The sequence below is a fragment of the Hippocampus guttulatus genome, chromosome 10 (genome assembly GCF_054856545.1).
Source record: "Hippocampus guttulatus isolate MCC_2025c chromosome 10, RoL_Hgut_1.0, whole genome shotgun sequence".
NCBI lineage: Eukaryota > Metazoa > Chordata > Actinopteri > Syngnathiformes > Syngnathidae > Hippocampus > Hippocampus guttulatus.
In genome coordinates this window covers 19455907-19476421 of record NC_141270.1, presented here as the reverse complement: position 1 = coordinate 19476421, position 20515 = coordinate 19455907, and the positions used below count along the sequence as shown (strand labels likewise).

The following is a 20515-nucleotide window of genomic DNA, read 5'->3' as shown; positions in this document are numbered from 1 at the left end:
TCTGGATTTTTTGTATTGATTTGAACCCCTTAGATGATAACAGCTCTCTCTAATTTCAAAAAGCTGCTGGATATTTTGGCAGAGGAGATTGTTATGTACTTTATACATTAATTGGGTAATCTTGAAGTCAACCAAGTCGTAGAATTTCATTGTGTTTAATCTGATGAATATTGGATTTGTGGGTTCTATATATTTAGACCTATTGATTATTCTGATTGCCTTTTTTTGTAGTTTTAAAACAGGGAGTGTGTTTGTTTTACAAGCTTTTCCCCATATTTCTACACAGTAGGTCATATATGGGAGTAATAATGAGTAATATAATGTATACAAGGAGCTCTTGCTCAACACATCCTTCGTTTTGTGGAGTATCCCGATAGTTTTGGATATTTTTTTTATTATGTTATCTATGTGTGGCTTCCAGGATAGTTTTGTATCTATTACTTGTCCAAGAAACTTATTTTCATGGACTCGTTCTATTTCAATTGAATTTATCTTTATTTTAACTAGGTCTTTGATTGGTCTCGTGCCAAAGACAACTAACTTAGTTTTTGTTAAATTTAAAGATAGTTTATTTCTGTCGAGCCAGTTTTTTAATTTTGTCAATTATTTTCCACATTTTTAAGGAGTTGTTTCATATTTTTCCAGAGCAGTAAAAGGTTGTGTCATCGGCGAATAGGACGGATTTAAGTTGATTTGATACCCTACAGATATCGTTTATATATAAAATGAATAGTTTTGGTCCAATCACTGACCCCTGAGGCACTCCATGGATAATCTTCAGTAGATTGGATTTTTTGTTTTTGAACTGCACATACTGATATCTGTTTTCTAAATAACTTTCAATCCATTTATATGCTGTGCCTCTGATGCCATATCTCTCTAATTTATTCAATAGTATAGTATGGTCTATAGTATCAAAAGCTTTTTTTAGATCAAGAAAAATCCCGATCGTGTATTCTTTATTATCTATATTAGTAGCTATTGCTTCCACAAACTCCATTGCTGCCATTAAGGTGGTCCGTTTTTCTCTGAAGCCATATTGATTTTCACTTAATAGCATGTATTTACATATGAAGTTGTCAAGTCTGCGAGAAAATAATTTTTCTAATATTTTTGAAAATCGTGATAACAGTGATATTGGTCTATAATTTGTAAAGAATTGTCTTTCCCCACTTTTAAAAATTGGAATGACTTTGGCTGTTTTCATTTTTGATGGAAAAATACAGTTTTTAAATGACAGGTTGCATATATATGTAAAGGGTCGCACTACAAATTCTATAATCTGTTTTACTATTGACATATCAATATTAAAACAGTCAGTTGACTTTTTACTTTGATATGTTTTTACAATATTTAATATTTCATTTGGAGTCACAGCAGTAAGAAACATTGTGGAAGGATTTTTTTCTATGTATTTATCTATTTCAAAAGAATTTATTGGATCAGGAAATTGTTTTGCTAAATTACTGCCGATATTAACAAAATATTCATTAAATTCATTTGCTATTTCTGCAGTTTCCTCAATAATGCTATTTTTGTCTTTCATAAAATACCCCGAATAATCTACTATAATCTACATAATCTACTATTATTCATAATAAATGTTTTTGGAGTCAAGGAGACTTTGCCTGGTTGTACATGTACAACCTAAAATTCTTTTCAGTCACCACATTGTGAAATTTGACGGGTTTTTTTTCCCCACAAAATACTTGATTTTATTATTTTATTTATTTATTTTACCACAACCTTTGACCTTGACCTTTCTGTCACTGATTTTGACATGCTCTGGACAGGAATGCATGTTCCACAGAGTGTACAGTAAGCAGGAGTGTCTGTGTTTCAATTATAGTGATCTACTATTCGACCAGCTATATGCTCGGCTTGTGGAGAATGTGGTTGCTAAGGGTGTTTTCCTGGAAGCACTAGAGTCATACATTGTCATGGACCGCCTTGGTCACCTCCCCACACCCATCATGAAGGATCTCTTGGCCCATTACCACAGCAATGGTTTGATGGACAATCTGGAGAGATGCATTGTTCGTCTGGACGTCACAAGCCTCGATATACAGCAGGTGTGTCGATGTGTGTCATTGTGCACAGTGGAGAATGATTATAAAAACACATCAAAACAGAAGAACGAATATTTTTCTCCAATTATATTCAATGTGTGTTTGTGTTTGATTCAAGGTAGTTCAAGTTTGTTGGGAAAACCAGCTATATGATGCGATGATCTATGTGTTCAACAGTGGCATGAATGACTACATCACACCAATGGAGGTAATTTCACTCCTGCAGTATTTTGTTGTGCAAGTCTTAGGAAAACTATTTTGATTATCAAGGTGGTCAGAAGGGTCCAGTGTACAAATGTTGCTTCAGTGTAAGTGAGCAGAAAGTTTCTAAAATTCTGAACAGCATGCCTATTTCGGTGCAACCACAGAGAAAAGTAGTCGGCACCACAATGCCATGCTATTGTGCATTGTATTTCATTGTTTGCAAAAATAATGGTAAAAATTCGAAGAAACCTGATAAATATGAATTATATGAAATGACCATCAATGTTCTGAAGATTCAGTGCCTCTTTTGTTTCAGAAACTTTTTGCTGTAATTGGCCCACCTCTTCGGGAGGGAAGAAGCTTAACAGGTGAGTTAGTTTTCATTTTTTAGTACCTAATTTATACAAGACCGATGCTACTTTTTCTCTCATTTTCTCTGAACAGCTAAAGAAGTGGTGATGGGAAACAAACTTTTGGTGTACATCAGGTAAGCTAAGATTGGGTATAAAAACTCAACGCAACCTTGTTCAAATACCCGGTTTTGTGACGTCTTTGGTTTTTATGCATATATATGTATATGTGTATATGTACGTGAATGTATACAGTATGTATACATAAGACTGGAAACCACATTACATAGCTGACACGGCCGTCATCGAATTAACAAGAGTTTTTTTTAAAGTCGTTCGGCTGGAAGTACACTGCATTACAGTCGTAAATTGTCATAGGTACCTCATGGACTCCACATGTAACATAACACATTTTTTTTCCTGTGGACGTATTGTCATGACAGCAAAGGACTCAAACAGTATTGTCTTCTTGCATTAATATTCTGCCAGTTCACTTTACAGTCGTTGCGATGGCTATTCTTTACCACTCAAAATACATTCACACACAAACAACAGCACAAATGTCAGTCAAGTTGTTTACAATATCGCAGACATAAAATATAGTCCACTGTACACTCTAACTCACACACCTACATTCACAATGCATACAATGCAATTTTTACATTGATAGATCTACTGTATTTACGTGTGTCCCCCCCTCCCCCCTTAAGTTGTTGTCTTGCAGGAAGGGCATATCCTCTAGGAAACATCCCTGAGGATCTTGTGGTTCAGGTCAAGATTCAGGTATCTCAATATCAGCTATTTGGAACAATCAAGGGGCGCTGGTTTTTCGATTCCTGGACAAAGTAGGCTTCAACAATGTAAATGCTTTTATAAGTAGGGGTGCGTGTAAAAAAAAAAGTCATGGTTCTAAAATCAGCACCAGAACTTCATGTTTTCTGCGCATTTTTTTCCTCGACCCCTTCGACTCATAGATGAAATTTAAGACATTTGGGCAAGGTTTATTACGTGTCGATACATCTCACAGGAAATGTAATGTTAGTAGGGAGCAAGCCTTGAAGAGCCAGTTGTCACAGTCGTTGTTAGTGCCGCGAGGGTCAACTTCAAAATAGAAGTGAAGCAATACTGTACATGTATACTAATCCCTTCCTTACGTAGCCTTTATTTTAAAGATGGCCCTCACAAATAAGCAATTGTTTTGGTGGCTAACTTAAGCTGAGCTACAACATGCTTAGTGCGCAAAAGTGTGATGACTGAGTTGAACTTCCAGTGCTCATGTGCACCATCGCACCGCTTATGCGCACTACTGTTTATAAAGTTTGCAGTAAGTGTTTTACAGTATATGTAGGCATCAAGAAGGAGCAACCTCAAATCTTGTTGTACACAACAACAGCAATTTTGTTTCTCAATCTGATTGTTACTTAATATTTGTGTTGGGAACATTACCTGAAATAGCAACAACACTAAAGCAATTGTATTTAGAAATTCAGGAAAATGTGAAGAAAGTGGGTCTACAATGCACCCAATTTGGGCGCGCACGCGCTCTAATTCCACAATGATGCAATTGAAGAAAAAATCTGAGGTTGCACAATGTGCAACTTGTCAATGGAGGATGGAGAAAACATCTCCTCGACTCTTAAGCCTCACATACAGACACGCATGTTGTGGTCTCAACCAATCAGATGGCTCCGCTGACTGGCCGTGGCCTAGATATTCTTGCACCTTATTTTTTTTTTCCAATAAATTCTCAGCACAACTTGCTACTCACTCGCGTCGGTAAACACCTGGAGTTGTTCCACTTACATCATACAGCAAGCAGCACAAGCAAACAGACACAGACAGCATGGTGAAATAAAAATAATGTGTGGCAATCTCATTGCGTTCTGTGAGACCACGAGGCACACAACACAGCCCACTTCCAATAGCTGCCAAATAGGAGCAGCAAGGCACTGTGTATTTGAGAATTGTGTTGGCCATATTTGAAACATATGCTTCAATGAAGGTTAAAATTTGAATATAGGCTAATCTTCTATTTTGGGTTCATATTTTTATGTCCTATTCCAGGGGAATAGTACCTCACCAGTCATGAAGCTCACCTCATGTCACTGGTCAATACAACGTACAAACCCAATTCCACTGAAGTTGGGATGCTGTGTTAAACATAAATAAAAACAAAATACAATGATTTGCAAATCATATTCCACCTATATCTAATTGAATGCACTACAAAGACATATTTAATGTTCAAACTGATGAACTTTATTGTTTTAAGCAAATAATCATTAACCTAGAATTTAATGGCATGTTTTTAAAAAATTGGGTCAGGTGGCAAAAAAGGAAAGTTGAGGAATGCTCATCAACCACCATGTCAGGCTGACTGGGAACAGCCGGGTGGGTGTAAAAGGAGCTAGCCTGAATTGCTTAGTCATACACAAGCAAAGATGAGGCGAGATTCACCTCTTTGTAAACACCTCCATGAGAAAATTGTCGAACAGTTTTAGAACAATTTTCCTCAACGTACAATTGAAAGGAATTTCGAGATGTTATCATCTATATTCCATAATATCATCAAAAGGTTAAGGAAATCTGGAAAAAATCACCGCATGTAAGCGGCAAGTCCGAAAACCAACATTAAATGCCCGTGACCTCAAAGACCGACATCAATGTGTAAAGGATATCAGCACATGGGCTGAGGAACACAATGTCAGTAAGTACAGCTCGGCACTACGTCCATAAGTGCAACTTAAAACTCTCCTATGCAAAGCAAAAGCCATTTATCAACAACACCCACAAGTGTGAAACAAACAAACAAACAAACAGCAAGACAATGCCAAATAACATTCTGCACGTGTTCTAACAGCATGGCTTCTTAGTAAAAGAGTGCAGATACTGGCCTAGCCTGCCTGCAGTCCTGACCTGTCTTCCATTGAAAATGTGTGACTCATTATGAACCGTATAATACGACAACGGAGACTCCGAGCTGTTGAGAAGCTGAAGCTGTACATCAAGAAATAATGAGAAAGAATTCCACAGACAAAGTTTCAACAATTAGTGTCCTCGGTGTGTGTATTTTATATTAAATATTTGACTCACTTCCCAAATATTTGTTGAATGTTGTTAAAACTAAAGTTGATATAACACAGTCGGAAAAATGACCCAGTCACAGCTTTTTGGAATGTGTTGCAGCAATAACATTTAAAGTTATGACTTGTTTGCTAAAAACAATACTATGTATCAATTTACAACATTAAATATCTTGTCTTTGTTGTTTATTCAATTAAATATCGATTGAACATGATTTGCAAATAATTGTATTATGTTTTTATTTATGTTTAACACAACGTCCCAACTTCATTGGAATGGGGTTTGTATTATTGTAATAATAATAGGTGAACAGAAGACCCCCTATATTTGAACATGTTGCCATCAAATGAAACTTTTATGGCTGCAATATATCATGTAATGTCCTATTAACTTTGATTTAGTGCAGCATCTACACTGAGCTAATTTTCTCTCTGTTTGTGTTTGTCAGGTATTTGAGTACCTGATTTTGCTCCATGCAGGGGAATCATCGTCAGATGCTTACCCTCTTATTCATACACTCCTCCACTTTGATACTCGAGAATTCCTAAATGTTCTTGCTATGGTGAGTTTTCCTGCACGCATTTATTTACTTGACTATTTTATCTTATTTGTTCTTCGGTATACAGTGATCGTGGTTGCTCGGGTGTATGATTAAAATAAATGAATACCCCTGAATGTTACACGCTCAGTTTCAGATGTCTGTTTTATATAAAAAGACTGTTTCTATGAATCAGATGAAACTTTCATGACATGGGGGGGGGGGGGGGGGGGGAATAATAGCAACTGTAAAGATCCATCCATTCTATGTACCGTTTATCCTTAGTTGCACTGCGGGTGTGCTGAAGGTGACTTTGGGCGAGAGGCGAGGTAAACCCTGAACTACTCCCCAGCCAATCGGAAGGCACATATAAATATACAACCATTCAAATTCATACTGAGGGACCATATAGTGCCTTTGGTTAACCTACCATGCACCCACGACCTCTGAACTGTGAGACAGATGTGCTAACCAGTTGGCCTCCATGAAGATGATGATAAAAAATGTGAGCATTTGCATTGATATTAGTCATAGCTAGGCATGGGCCGATTACTTTTTGACGGTTTGTCGTGAATTTAAAAAGACAGGTTTCTCTAACCGCAAACACTGAATGTCACAAGTAATGATGTCATGAGCCAGGTCCGCTGCGTCCTCCAGGGTAAAGCCCCTGGCGCGGGAGATCCTCCCTGATGACATCAAGCCATCTGGTGTGGGGTCTTCCGCGTGGCCTTTTCCAGCCGGCTGTAGCTGGGTCGAATGAAAAGATGGCACGAGTGGGCTGTTCCAGGGGTAACCGTGGCTCATGACCGTGGTCATTGGTGGGCCCTGGTGAAGCTGATCGGGTCTACGCACTGTGACGACCCCGCCGATTGAGACCAGGCCCTCGCATCCCAAGAGCATTTATTATTGTGATTAATTATGTCTACTTTTCTTTTTTGAGGGGTCATGGATTGGATATAATGAACACCATGCTCAGACATTAGGGTGTACTTGGCACCAGGACACCCTAGGCCTCAGTTGGATGATCTACTTTATAGTCATTTCATCAGAGATCAAGGCCACATCTCTTGGACACTGGGGTGAAGAGAGGAAGGGGCTGTCAACTGATCACCACCTGGTGGTGTACAGTATTGGCTCAGATAGTGGGGGAAGATGTCACTCCAACCTGGTAGACCCAAATGTATTTTGAGGTTCTGCTGTGAAGCTCTGGCAGAACCCCCTGTCAGAGGGAGTCTCAACTCCCACCTCTGCCAGAACTTACAGACCGGAGCTATAGCCATAAGGTACCATTTGTGGTGGCTGTCCATGAACCCTTTCGTGGACACCAGCAGTTTGGACTGCCGTCAAGCTGAAGAAGGAGTTGTCTCGGAAAAATCTTCCGGACAGCTTTGAAGAACTTCTGGACAATCTGGTGTCTCGGGTGATGGTAGCAGTGCACTATGAGCACTGTGTATAGTGGGGGATATGGCGCTGCTGATCTTGATCTTTGAAGACCACCTAAGTTCTGCCAACAAACCCTCCCGTGAGGAAATAGTCTGGGGACTCCAAGCTGGGCTCTCATTTCGCTGGGGTTTAAGTCTGTGACGTGGCTAAAAAGCTCCTCAGTGGTAAGGCTCCAGGGGTGCATGAATGAACTCTGCCCAGAGTTTTTTAAACGCTGTGGGGCTGTCTTCGCTGACACGCCTCTGCAACATCGCATTGATTGGGAAAGTGGAGTAGTGGTCCCCCTTTTTAAGGAGATCTTGACTTAGGTCATATTCCAACTACAGAGTGATCACATTCCTCCTTGATAAGGTCTATTCAGGAGTGCTAGCAAGGAAGGTTCGTCAGGAAGTTGAATCTCAGATTCAGGAGTAGCAGTGTGGTTTATGCCTGGGCGTTGAAAGGTGGCCTAGCCCGACATCTTGGGCAGAGGAGCTCACCTAACAAGTCCACATGTTTTGTGGACTTGGAGAAGGCGTTTGACGTGTCTCCCTGGGAATCTTTTGGTGGGTGCTTCGGGAGTACAAGGTACCTAATCCCGGCAGTTTGACACCCAGAGTTTGATCCTCATAGCCATGGGTAAAGATAGTATCTCACTGAGTGGTGAATGCTTGCGAACGTAGCAAATTCGGGGGGTCAGAGTTTTATAAAAGGTTGCAAAAGTTTTCAAAGATTGTCGTTTTTACTGGATGCTGTTGGAGGCGGCGGAGAGGGAGAGGATGTTGTGGTCGGCGGGATCCTTTCGCCGTCTTCTGCGTCCTCCGCGTGTTCATTTGAATTTGGGCTGAGTTGAGGTGTGAAATCAGAGGCTGGAAATGGAGAAGTTGCTTCAAGAAGATTTAATCAGAACGTTCAGGGCACAAGTGTGATACAGACAATGGCTGTGGTCAAGTTACAAATGCGCAGGGTCAATATCCCAACGCAAATCTTATATACTCTAAACAGGGCGTAGCTTTCAATGGATACTTCACTTTCGGTTGCCCCAATTGCTGTCGTGGCATATTCATTTTCCCTAAAAGCTGTCCCAGCTTGTTCGTCTTCGAGTAGTCGTTGCAGTACTTTTGTTTTCCTTGAAATTAGAAACGGTTCCGGTGTTTGTTCGAACAGGACTTAGGTGTGAAACCGCAAGTCAGCAAAGGGGATGCATGCAGAGCGTTATCCGATATTCATCTACTAAATTGACCACATTGGTCTTGCCACTGAAGTCTGTAATCTGCCCATATTTAGTTATGCTGTATAACTTTCCCATGTCCGCAGTGTAGCTTGGCGTCCTTGTAACAATCATCACTTAAAATTAAAATACTCCCTGCCGGAGACGCACAAAATTGGAATGCGCCAAGCTGAGAATCGGTTTAGGAGAAACGAAAGTTATGATGTCACACTTTGTGCCTCAGTACCGCCCTTCTGATAATATAAAAATGATGTGATTCTCTTCCTGCTTTGCACTCGTGACCCGCAGCCATTGTCTGTAATTCACTGATGCCCAGAATATTCTGTTATTAAAAGCTTTGAAGAAACTGTTCATCGATTCCAGCCTTTGTTTGAAGAACCAACATTCTCCTTGTCCAAAATTCAACGTACACGCAGGGGAAAGGAGGCCGCTTTGCCCCAACATCACTATGGCAGTTCAAGTCAAGGTCACACCACAAGGTTCAACGCGAGGTCACATCCTAAGTCAAGATGTGTCTAAATGTGTCACATCCTAAGTCAAGACAGTATAAATTTAAGATGTGTCTTAAATTTATACTGTCAAGCTGATAATGTACATAGTAAATGATGGCTTCAGTGCAAACAGTTTTTCTTGTCGCAAAGAAGTTTTGAACTTTGAAAGGGTGACTAAAATGATCATTCTTGATCCTTGGTGTCGTTTGACAAAAGCATGTCACAGAAATGTTGAATGCATACAAGTCTCTTATTGTTATTACCAGAAGGCCTCAGATTTCTTTAATGGGGGAAAAAAAAAGATTTTGTGGCTGAGATTCCTGATGATGAATACTAGTAATGGTTGGTTTCTTTCTTCTAGACATTTGAAGACTTTAAAAATGACAAACAAGCCATTGAGTACCAGCAGAGGATAGTGGACATTTTACTTCAGGTAATATTATACACAGTGCCCAACATGAGTGTGAACACAAAAACTTTTTTTTTATGTGGAATAGATATACTGTTCCCGTGGTTGAATTATTGTGAATTAGGATATTTTAAAATAAAATATTTTTCCCACTCAAGATTAATTTGTTAAAAAAAAGTACATTATTGTCGATACACAATGGCATTTGCAATCTGTTGGATCTACTGCAACATCCAGTTTCTAATGTTTGTTTCATTGCTCCAACTGTGAGTGTTTGAATGGAGAAAAAAAAAAGAAACAAAAAGTGAAAAAGTGTAAAAGATGAATATTTGTTCTACAAAGGTTAATTTCTTTAACACAAACGAAACTGTTATAGTTTGGTACTTTACTCGAGGACACTGTGGTGGTTCTTAAGAATCCTTCAGCATTTCTTCAGCAACCAGTCCAGCCTCCACATTTCTTAGTCCAAAATGGTCAGAGTTTTTTGTTTTCGTTACATTCCAGGGACTTCTTTATTTTGTCTCTGGGTCTGGGCATGCGGTTTCTCAGTCCATACTACAAACCCAATTCCAATGAAGTTGGGACGTTGTGTTAAACATAATAACAGAAAATGATTCACAAATCATGTTGAACCTACAGTATATTTGATTAAATACACTTCCAAATGCGAGATATTTCATCTTAAAACTGATTAACTTTTTTTAAGCAAATAATCATTAACTTGGGATTTTGTGGCTGCAACACATCATATTCTGTGCTTCATAATGTGCCACACATTTTCAATGGGAGACAGGTCTACTGCAAGCTAGCCAGTCTAATCCCCACACTCTTCTACGATGAAGCCATACTATTGTAAGACATGTACCGTAAATTCCGGATTACAAGCCGCTACTTTTTTTCCACACTTTCAACACTGCGGCGTGTAATATGAAGCGGCTTTTTAATTATTTTTTTTTCATCGCGGGAAAAACATGGACCAATAAAATGAAAGAGTCTTTCACTGAGGTCCAATGAGATTGTATGACCAATCACAACTTCCGCTCTTTTTGCCGTAGCGGGGGAAAAAATGTGTTACCCGGCAACAGTCGACCAATAAAATGAATGAGTAGTACACAGGGGTCCAATGAAATTGTATGATTACCGGTAATCACGACTTCCTTATTTCAATCTTTCTTCTAACCCTGATCAACATGGAGAATACCTGACGAAAAGCATATGATGCAGCTTTTAAACTAAAAGCGATCACTCTGGCAGTTAAAGAAGGAAATCGAGCTGCTGCCCGTAATCTTGGCAAAGACGGGTCGATGGTGCGAAGGTGGAGGTTCTGGCAAGAAGAACTGAGCCAGTGTAAAAAGACAACCAAAGCTTTTAAAGGTGGGCCGTCGTGGTGTTATAGTTTCATGAAATGGAAGCCTGTCTATTAGGGCACGCACAACGTTACAATATGTCAGCAGCTCCCTCCCAATTACGAGGACAAACTTGCTTCGTTCCGCACATTCACACAAACAAAGATAGCGGAGAATTCCATCAGCCCAGATGAAATAATAAATATGGACGAAGACCCTCTGACATTTGATTAGCCCCTCACTCGGACTGTAATTAAAAAAGGTGACTCCCCGTCATACTGAAAACAAGCGGCCACGAGAGAACACATTTTACCTGTGTTTTGAGCCGCGCAGCATCAGGCCTAAAGCTGCCAACGATGATCATTTTTAAGCGGCTGACTATAGAAATAATTTCATATATCTTTTCCCATTTATATGATTTGCATTATTCTATTTAAAGCCTAGTGGGCTGCAGTATTTCTCCTCGTAATTACGCAGATGCGCATCAAGATCTCTCTTTGTCTGGCCTCTTATTATGTGTTTCAGCGTAATTTCGTTGTGCAAATGCATTTATCATGCTCATAAAAATATGGAGATTATTTTCACCTTGAGAAATGTTGCATTTTTTTTCTGCGGGGGACCACACCCGGAGGCGCTACACGGCGGCAGGGACGCAGAAGCAAACCCCCGCCTACTCATTGGCCAGCGGTTTATAGTGCGGTGCGGCGCATATAATTACAAAATTGATTTTTCTTCATAAATCTGAGCATGCGGCTCTTAATCAGGTGCCGTCTGTTGCCCGGAATTTACGGTAGAATATGGTTTGGCATTGTCTTGCTGAAATAAGAAGGGACATCTCTGAAAAACAGATGCCAGCATCTGTTTCTCCAAAACATGGATGTTCCTTTCAGCATTACTGTAATGGCGCCCTAACAGATGTGTAAGTTATCCATGCCATTGGTACTAGCACAGCCCCATACCATCACAGATGCTGGCTTTTAAATTTTGCGTCCATAACAGTCCGGATGGTTCTTTTCCTCTTTGGCCTGAAAGACACAGATTTCCTCCAAAAATTAGAAATGTGGACTCGGCGCACAACAAAACACTTTCTATTTTGCAGCAGTCCACCTTAGATGAGCGAGTGAAGCTGGCTGCGTTTCTGGCTGTTGTTACTAAATGGCTTTTTCCTTTGCATCATGGAGTTTTAAGTTTAAGTCACACTTACAGATGTAGCGCTGAACTGTACTTACTGACATTGGTTTTCGAAGTATTCCTGGACATGCTAAAGATGAAGTGTATTCAATGTACACACTACTTGAAACTTTCACAGAAAAAAAATCCCAAGATTGTTCACTATTCTTTCAAGCGAAAATTTGACATCGGCCTTTTTGCAATTTTGCTTATGCATTCCTGGTGAGCACCAACATGTAACTTCAAATTTGCTGCTCAAAATCAAAACTAAAAAAGGAAACACATTCCCTGCCATATTTAAGATTTGTTCATGACTTGTATTCATAAAATGTTGTGTAAATGTGATAAAAAGCTGTTGATTCTTACCTCAGACAGTGATTGTGAAGTCCCAAACTGTTTACTATATATGGGTTATGAATGCATTTTCCGTGTAGAATGACATTGTCACACACTGTACACAGAGCTTTACCAGTGACATCGAGCTTTTTCACGAAATCCGACACAAGCACAGACAATGGTTCCTCTTTACTGGTTCCTACTGGGGACACCGTCAGCTTTCTTTCCAACCAGTCCCATCTAAACTTCTTTTTCAGATCCGCATCTATCTGACGCACTTTAGCTTCGTCACGAGTCTCGATAACATTTGGCATTTGTTTAATACAGACTACATACACGAGTCATTTCAATACACTACATCCCTTGTGCAAAACCATTCAGAATTTGCAGGAAAAGGGTTTAGGAAGGCGAACACGGATTGGTTGTGATTCTGCATTTGCCGATATAGCGACCAATCACAACAAGTAAGACATTGGTTTTAGCCCATATACGAAGTAACGACAAACTAATTCTTAGAGAGAAAAAAACAGTCTTCCAAATGTATGCTTGCTGACTTTATTTGTAAACATTATGAATCCCGAGTCTCCCGAAGACAAGTAAGTCCCGCAGCCCAGAAATAATACCAGACCCCCCCCCCCCCCCCCAAAAAAAACAATTCTCAACGGATTTGGAACAATATAAAAAAGGTCAATTTTGACTGGAAAAAAGCGGAATTCTGCCAAAAAGCGGAAAAATCTCATCCATGCCCCATGTGTCTAAACATGGTATTCTGATTTCTAATGTGTTTGCGGAAAATTAATTATAATAATAATAATAATAATAATGCATTTTATTTAAAAGCGCCTTTCATGCCACCCAAGGACACTGTACAGACAATAAGAAAATACAATGTAAAAATTAGTAAATGAGATATTATATAAAAACAGGACATAAAATCATAAAAACATAGGAAATGGAAGAGCTATGTGTTGTAGGCAATCCTGAACAGGTGTGTTTTTAGACGGGACTTGAAAGTGGAAAGAGGTGTGCAGTTTTGGAGGTCCGGAGGTAGGTTGTTCCAGAGCTTTGGAGCAGCGTGACTGAAGGCTCTGGCTCCCATGGTGCTCAGTCGGGCAGGGGGCACTGACAGGCGGAGGGAGGACGAGGATCTGAGGGAGCGAGAGGGGATATGCACCTGGAGAAGGTCGGATAGGTAAGGAGGGGCCAGGTTGTGGATGGCCATATATGTATATAGAAGCAGTTTGTAATTGATGCGATGTTGAACAGGGAGCCAGTGGAGCTGTTGGAGAACGGGGGTGATGTGCTGCTGGGAAGATGTTTTTGTGATGATGCGAGCAGAGGCGTTTTGAACCAGCTGGATTTTATGAAGGGACTTTTGAGGTAGGCCGAAGAGGAGAGCGTTGCAGTAATCAAGGCGGGATGTGACAAGACTGTGGACAAGAATAGCAGTGGTGCGGGGGGTGAGGGAAGGGCGAAGTCGGAAATAAGCAGTGCGGGTGATGGTGTTGATATGTGAGTGGAAGGTGAGCATGCTATCCAGGATGACACCCAGACTCTTAACCTGGGGGGAGGGGGACACTAGGGAGCTGTCAATGTGTAATTGTGCAGAAAAGTTCACCTGTTTGGATTCAGATCAGCGGGTGTGGCCATTTTGCTTTGTACTGACACGTGCTGGCAACTGAAAATGACATAACAGTGCCTAAGGGCTCAGCTTGTGGTTGTCATTATGACCAAACCCAGAAAGCAGGTGAGTCTTGAGGGTTGTTTCCTGACCCTCAGTAACTGTTGATGTCATTTTTAGTCGACAGCAAGTGACTGCATTTACAGGACAAAACTGCGAACCCCTGAGATGACTTAAAAACGGGTGGATTTTTTCTGCTTAATTCATTTTCCCTCAAATGCAATATTAATCAAAATACCATGTTAAGACGAATCGTTGTGTATAACACATTATTGTAAGGAACATTTTTGACCTGACTTCCTCTCTAAAAGAAAGGAAACTGTTTTAAAAATAAACAATCAAAGGAAGAGAAAAGGTTTATTGACCAAAATAAAATTCAGAACACAGGAACACAATTGTCGTGGCCTATGGAATGCGATAGTTGTGCCAAATTAACTCGGACATACACGAAAACTGAACTCAAAACAGAATGTAAACAAAAACCTGCCATTTATTTGCAAAACAGCGCTAAGCCAAAAATTGGTGTTCAATAACAAAGGCCTAGATTTCATACCGAATCTGAAAATGTGTGAGATTTCAAACAAGATCAAGATATAAGAATTCATACTTTTTGTAAAGCCTTTGTTCAGTGAAGCCTGGTTTTTACATAATGGTGGTGTGAGTCATTTTGAGGAAACAAGTTTCTTTTATTTTTCCATACAATGTTTTTCTTGTTACGTAGGTGATGGTGGACAACCCGGACTTTACACCATCCCAGGTGGGCGGGCTTTTCACGTTTTTGGCTCGGCAGCTGTCTAAACCAGACAACACACTTTTTGTAAACAGAAAATTATTTGACCAGGTAAGCTCTTCCTGTCTGTTTCCATGCTATGCATCACACATAATACAGTGGTAGGAAAAAGTACTGCAATTACCGTATTTTCTCCACCATAAGGTGCTTTGGATTATAAGGTGCGTCTTCAATGAATGGCCTAATTTAAAATAGTTTTCATATATTGGGCCCACTGCATTATAAGGCGTATGGAATAGAATGAAGCCATCTCGTTACCTCTGCGTCCCGCGTCCTAGACGCATAATTTTCCCGCGGGACGCACAGTTCCAAATAATGTGCGTTTTTGGGACGCAAGGAAATTTCTCAGTCCAAAAAAAATAATAATAATAAACATCAGCAAGCCTGAGGATTTCACGGTAACGATCGTTACTGGTAGCGTGTCGTTTCCGTGGCGTCATTTGAACGGTACCGAAAAATCGTTTAACCATAAAAGTCACTGCCAACGAGTTGACTGTACGCGATCAAATCTCTCCTGTGTGATCAATGCGATTTCACTGTGCCTGTATGTGTGTTTGTGGTGTGGTGTGTGAGTGTGTTTCTTCTAATTTACTTTTGTTTTGTTTTCAGTGGGGGGGGGGACAGATAACGTTTTTAATTCAGTGTGACGAGTGCTGTTCGTTATTGTATCAAGTTGTGATATTTACGTGCGCGGCACACACGGCAGCGTTTTATTTTTTTGAGAGGGGGGACTTGCTGACTATCAGCAACATGATAACGTTTTGGGTTCAGTTCACTTCTGTTTAATATGCGGCAACAAATTCCAATCGTTTTTGAAGAATGTGGCGATGTTGCATGATAAGGTTTATGTCAGCACTGGCAGTGAACCCAAAATTCTTTTTTGCGTCATGGATTATCTCACGCGTTGGCAGGGGGAATGGTGTCTCTGGTTCGGAAACATGATACAACCTATGGTTTTAACCAATGTTGTAATACGGTACATTTCGAGCTACATTTCCATTTCAGATAATGCACATGGGTTTCGTTAAATTAATGAGGGGATGCCATATTGCCTGGGTTTGGTCAAATTTGTCACATTCAAATGAGTTGAATAACTCGAAATCTTAAGATGAACTTCTCAAAACACGCTTGCATCTTCGAATGCCCGCCATTATTGTGTTACTATTATTTTATATAATAATTTGTATAACCAACGGGTACAGAGGCACCATACATAATTCATCTTTATTGTATTCTGTTCAGGTCTTGGAGTTCCTATGCAGATCAGATGATGCCTCTCGACACACGGAACGACAGCAGGTTTTTGATATGATTCTAATTTAAAAGCAGTCTTCCTCAGTGGCAGCCGATCAATAGATGGGGGTTAGGGTGCCTCCACACCACTTCAACAGATTACTTTCTTTGAAGACAAAAGAATTAAATTAAAAATTTGAACAATAAAATAAAACCATTTCAAAATATATACTGTATGTGCATACTCATGTCCAATTACAGATATTTACAACCGAGTTTCACATTACGCTTGGAAACCCAGGAATAATATGCAATTTAAAAAAAAAAAAAAGACCCAAAATTTCCCCCCCCCCACACACCTGGATTGTACAAAAGTCTATTAAAAATTAGGAAAAATGTTCACATTTACAAATACAGGGATTCAAAATCTCAGTCAACCCGATGTTATGCACCTCGTCACAATAAAGAGGAAGGGGTGACGGTTTTTCACTGTGTGGTACGTACTTACTGATTTATAATCAATAACATTTCCAAAGAAAATGCGAGCTGTCACGAGGACTGCCACTGCCACATATGGCGGGGATATAGCTGGGTAGCTGCTACACTGCTAACATCAGTCAAGTGTTATCGTCCTGCCACAAACTACCCACAGCTTTAGTGCTCAAACATCTTATAAACAATAAAAACAGTTAAAGTTGTCACTTGGGATAAAATTGTGTTTAGTGGGTGAAGGGGAAAATAATATTCCTGTGACGTTGAATTACAAGCCTTCATCAAAACGACCTAATAAATCTCAGGTCTGTACTTGGGCTTTGTTATCTACACACAAACTGATTTTTTTTTGACATCATGACTGGGCTATGTATGTTCTTGGTTTCAAGGTTCTACTGCAGCTGCTCCAGGTCGGAGGTGTGGTCCAGTTTGATGAAGAAAAGCTGTTGACTTTGTCACAGAGAGCCAAGTTGTAAGTAGCTGACAAAAAAGAAAAGAAAAAAGATTTCATTAAATAGCAGGGGTACCAAATCATTTTTACCTTTCATACTGGGCAAATACACAGTAGACAAAGTAAAAAGAAATCTCTGGCAATAAGATTTTTTTTAAATTCATGATAACAAACTTTTTCCACATCAAACAAGCAACCAGGTTGTGCATTAGCTAGGAAGGCCATATAGCCAGTTCTTTCACACATTGACAGCATCACGTCAGGGGCGGATTGAGATTCAGAAACTTCACCCGCTGATGTGCTAGCTGGAACTGATGCAATCCAATAATAACTACCACCAATAATTATGTGCACAAAATAACAATTTGTTGTTTTGTTTTGTCTTTTAATCCTGTTTTAATTATAGATAATTCATTGATGTATTTAGAAATATCTATTTGCCTATGTTTCCCTGTCTTCCAACACAGCTACCAAATTTTGGAATTTCTTTATGAGAAGAAACATATGTATGACAAGACCATTGACTGCTACCTAAAAGACCCTCTGAGAAAGGTAAAAACAAAGTAACTAAAAAAAAGTATTGTAAATCCAACCGGCTCATTTATTTATTGTTTTAAATAAATGCTGCCATTGATTTCCAAAGTGTAATCTAGGATTTGTTGTGTTAGGATTGAGTAAAAATGAAGGTGACCCCTTTTTAGTTGGTCAGGTGAAAAAAAGTATTTCTTTGTGTATGTAAAGGGGGAGATCTTCAGCTATATCGACCACCTGATGTCTATGTCAAGCCACGAATCTGAGGAGAAGCAAGCAATCAAGAACAAAACACTGCAACACATACAGGTCAGCTCATGTGCATTGATGAACTCGGGAAAGTCGCCGGTATGCCCTTTATTTGTTGTGGTCTTGCTTTATGATTCATTGTGGATTTAAAATATGCTTGTGTCATCATGAAATGGGGGGAAAAAGGATATATGGGAGAAAGTGTGCATCGATTTTATTCAGGTCATCAATTGAACTCTATACCTGAATAACCAGATGCACCTCCAGATCACTTTTAAATTAGCAGGGAAGCCATTCTGGGCCCTTTTACAGCATTATAAATCTTCATCCATCTATTTTCTAATCTTTTTATCCTCATGTGGGTCGTGGTCATGCCGGAGCCTATCCCAACTGTCTTTAGGCAGTAGGCGGGGGACACTCTGAACTGGTTGCCAGCCAACCACAGAGCACACATAGATGAACAACCATCCGCGCTCACACTCACACCTCGGGACAATTTAGAGTGTTACATTAACCTGCCATGCATGTCTTTGGAATGTGGGAGGAAATCGGAGTACCCGGAGAAAACCCACGCAGGCACGGCGAGAACATGCAAACTCCTCACAGGAAGGCTGGAGCCGGAATCGAACCCTGCACCTGTGCACTGTGAGACAGACATGCTAACCAGTGCTGTCCCGCAAAATAAATCTCATAAAATTCACAAGACTTTAATATTCCAACCTGGAGGTCACAGAAGCATTGCCTCATTTTTCTCAAAAGCACAACACTAGCCACGACGTCCGCTCACCAGTAGCTGAGCTTCGCTGTGTTCATTTACGGACAATGCGTGTGCCTGGAGCGTGAAGCAGTTGACAGGGCTCTCGCGGATCCTTAAAAAGTCGTAAAAGGCATTGAATCCACAAATCTAAGAACAAGGCCTTAAGTTATTTGGACTTACAGACGCTCCCCGACTTACGAACATCCGAGTTACGAACAACGGTACATACGAACATTTTTACGGGTATGTCGAAAAAGAAAAGAAAAAGTTAGATTTTGTATTGCGCGCCTTTTTACGAGTACAGGTACTGTGGTGCTTCTTTCCGCCGCTAATACCGACGTGAGGCGCTGTGAGAGCTCGCCCAGCATCCACCCCGAATCCGGCTTCCTCTGCCCAGTTGTTAAATATCTCGTGCATCCATTATTCAATATGGTTGGTGAAAAGCGAAAGTCTTCTAGTGAGAGTGGGAAGTGTAAAAAAGAGGCAAGCCATTTCATTTCAAATGAAAGTGGCAATAATAAAGAAGCTTGATAGAGCATATTATTTTATTAAATGTTTATTTTTCAGTACAAACCAATACGGGTTACTCATACAAACCTTAGATATACTTATATAAGCCTTAAACATACTTATATAAACCTTAAACATACAGTACTTATATAAGCCTTAAACATACATTCCATACAAAATATAGCACTGAAGCAACTTGCGAACGATCGTTCGGAACGTATCTCGTTCGTAAGCTGGGGACCGTCTGTACTGCTTTCCAGTATTAAAATCATTTTAAATATATATATTTTTTGTGTGTGTTATGGAATGTGCGTCTGTGTGTCCTCATCCTTAACGTAACGTAACTGACTTCAATATATATTCCGGACTATAAACCGCTGTTTTCTCACAGGTTTTTGAACCCTGTGAATTAAACACCGATGTGGTGAATTTATGGATTTTTACCTGCTAACAAGCTTCATGCTGCCAATATTTTCTTGGTTGTGTTCGACAACAAACGGCTGTCCCATTTCTCAGAAGGGTTGGTCTTCCATCAGGGAATGGCACAGCTTCCAAGGTATACTGTATATAGCCTGCGAGTGAGCACGGTGCAGCCTGATTTGGGATCAAGCCTTCTCGCGTGACAGCACAGAAATGTGCCGACCGTTTCCAAAGTTGACCGAGTGGGTCTGACGTGAGAGCTTTGTGAATTGGCTCTCTGATGAGACTACTAGCTTTGGAAACCCACTTTTATACAAAACACATAATGTAAGACATATTTACGGTTGTTGGCTTGTTCTACACGCCTACCGGTTTTGGTGCAAAAATCATGACAGCCAAAACTGACAGCAATGTAAGAGAATTTCAATCCATCCATGGATCCATTTTCTGATGTGCTTTTCCTCACAAAGGTTGCTGGGCGTGCTGGAGCTTATCCCAGCTGTCTTCGGGCGGAGTACACCATGAACTGGTTGCCAGCCAATCGCAAGGCACATATAGCCGAACAACCATCCGGTCTCACACTCACACCTAGGGGCGACACTCTAACACAGGGGTGGGCAATTATTTTCCCTGGGGGGCCAAATGAGAAGCAGAAAATATTGTGGAGGGCCGGGCCAAAAGTTAGATATAGAAATAGAAAAAAAAGAAGATAGCACAATGTCTTTGTATGCCAGTAATAGTGTAACATTCT

The 20515-nt window shown here is 40.2% G+C and overlaps 1 protein-coding gene across 3 annotated transcripts in view; it reads left to right on the top strand.

Moving 5' to 3' along the window:
- vps8 (VPS8 subunit of CORVET complex) overlaps positions 1-20515 on the top strand; it is a 70370-nt gene that overhangs the window by 32450 nt on the left and 17405 nt on the right. For all 3 annotated transcript variants that reach the window (XR_015101966.1, XM_086121392.1, XM_086121393.1), the window contains 12 exons: positions 1850-2072; positions 2188-2277; positions 2590-2641; positions 2718-2760; positions 3334-3406; positions 6156-6269; positions 9751-9822; positions 15053-15172; positions 16364-16420; positions 17236-17318; positions 17765-17849; positions 18039-18137. Coding sequence is in view for 2 of the 3 variants with exons in the window: in XM_086121392.1 (XP_085977518.1) it covers positions 1850-2072; positions 2188-2277; positions 2590-2641; positions 2718-2760; positions 3334-3406; positions 6156-6269; positions 9751-9822; positions 15053-15172; positions 16364-16420; positions 17236-17318; positions 17765-17849; positions 18039-18137 (1111 nt within the window). In the remaining variant the exon portion in view is untranslated. The remainder of the gene's footprint in view (positions 1-1849; positions 2073-2187; positions 2278-2589; positions 2642-2717; positions 2761-3333; positions 3407-6155; positions 6270-9750; positions 9823-15052; positions 15173-16363; positions 16421-17235; positions 17319-17764; positions 17850-18038; positions 18138-20515) is intronic.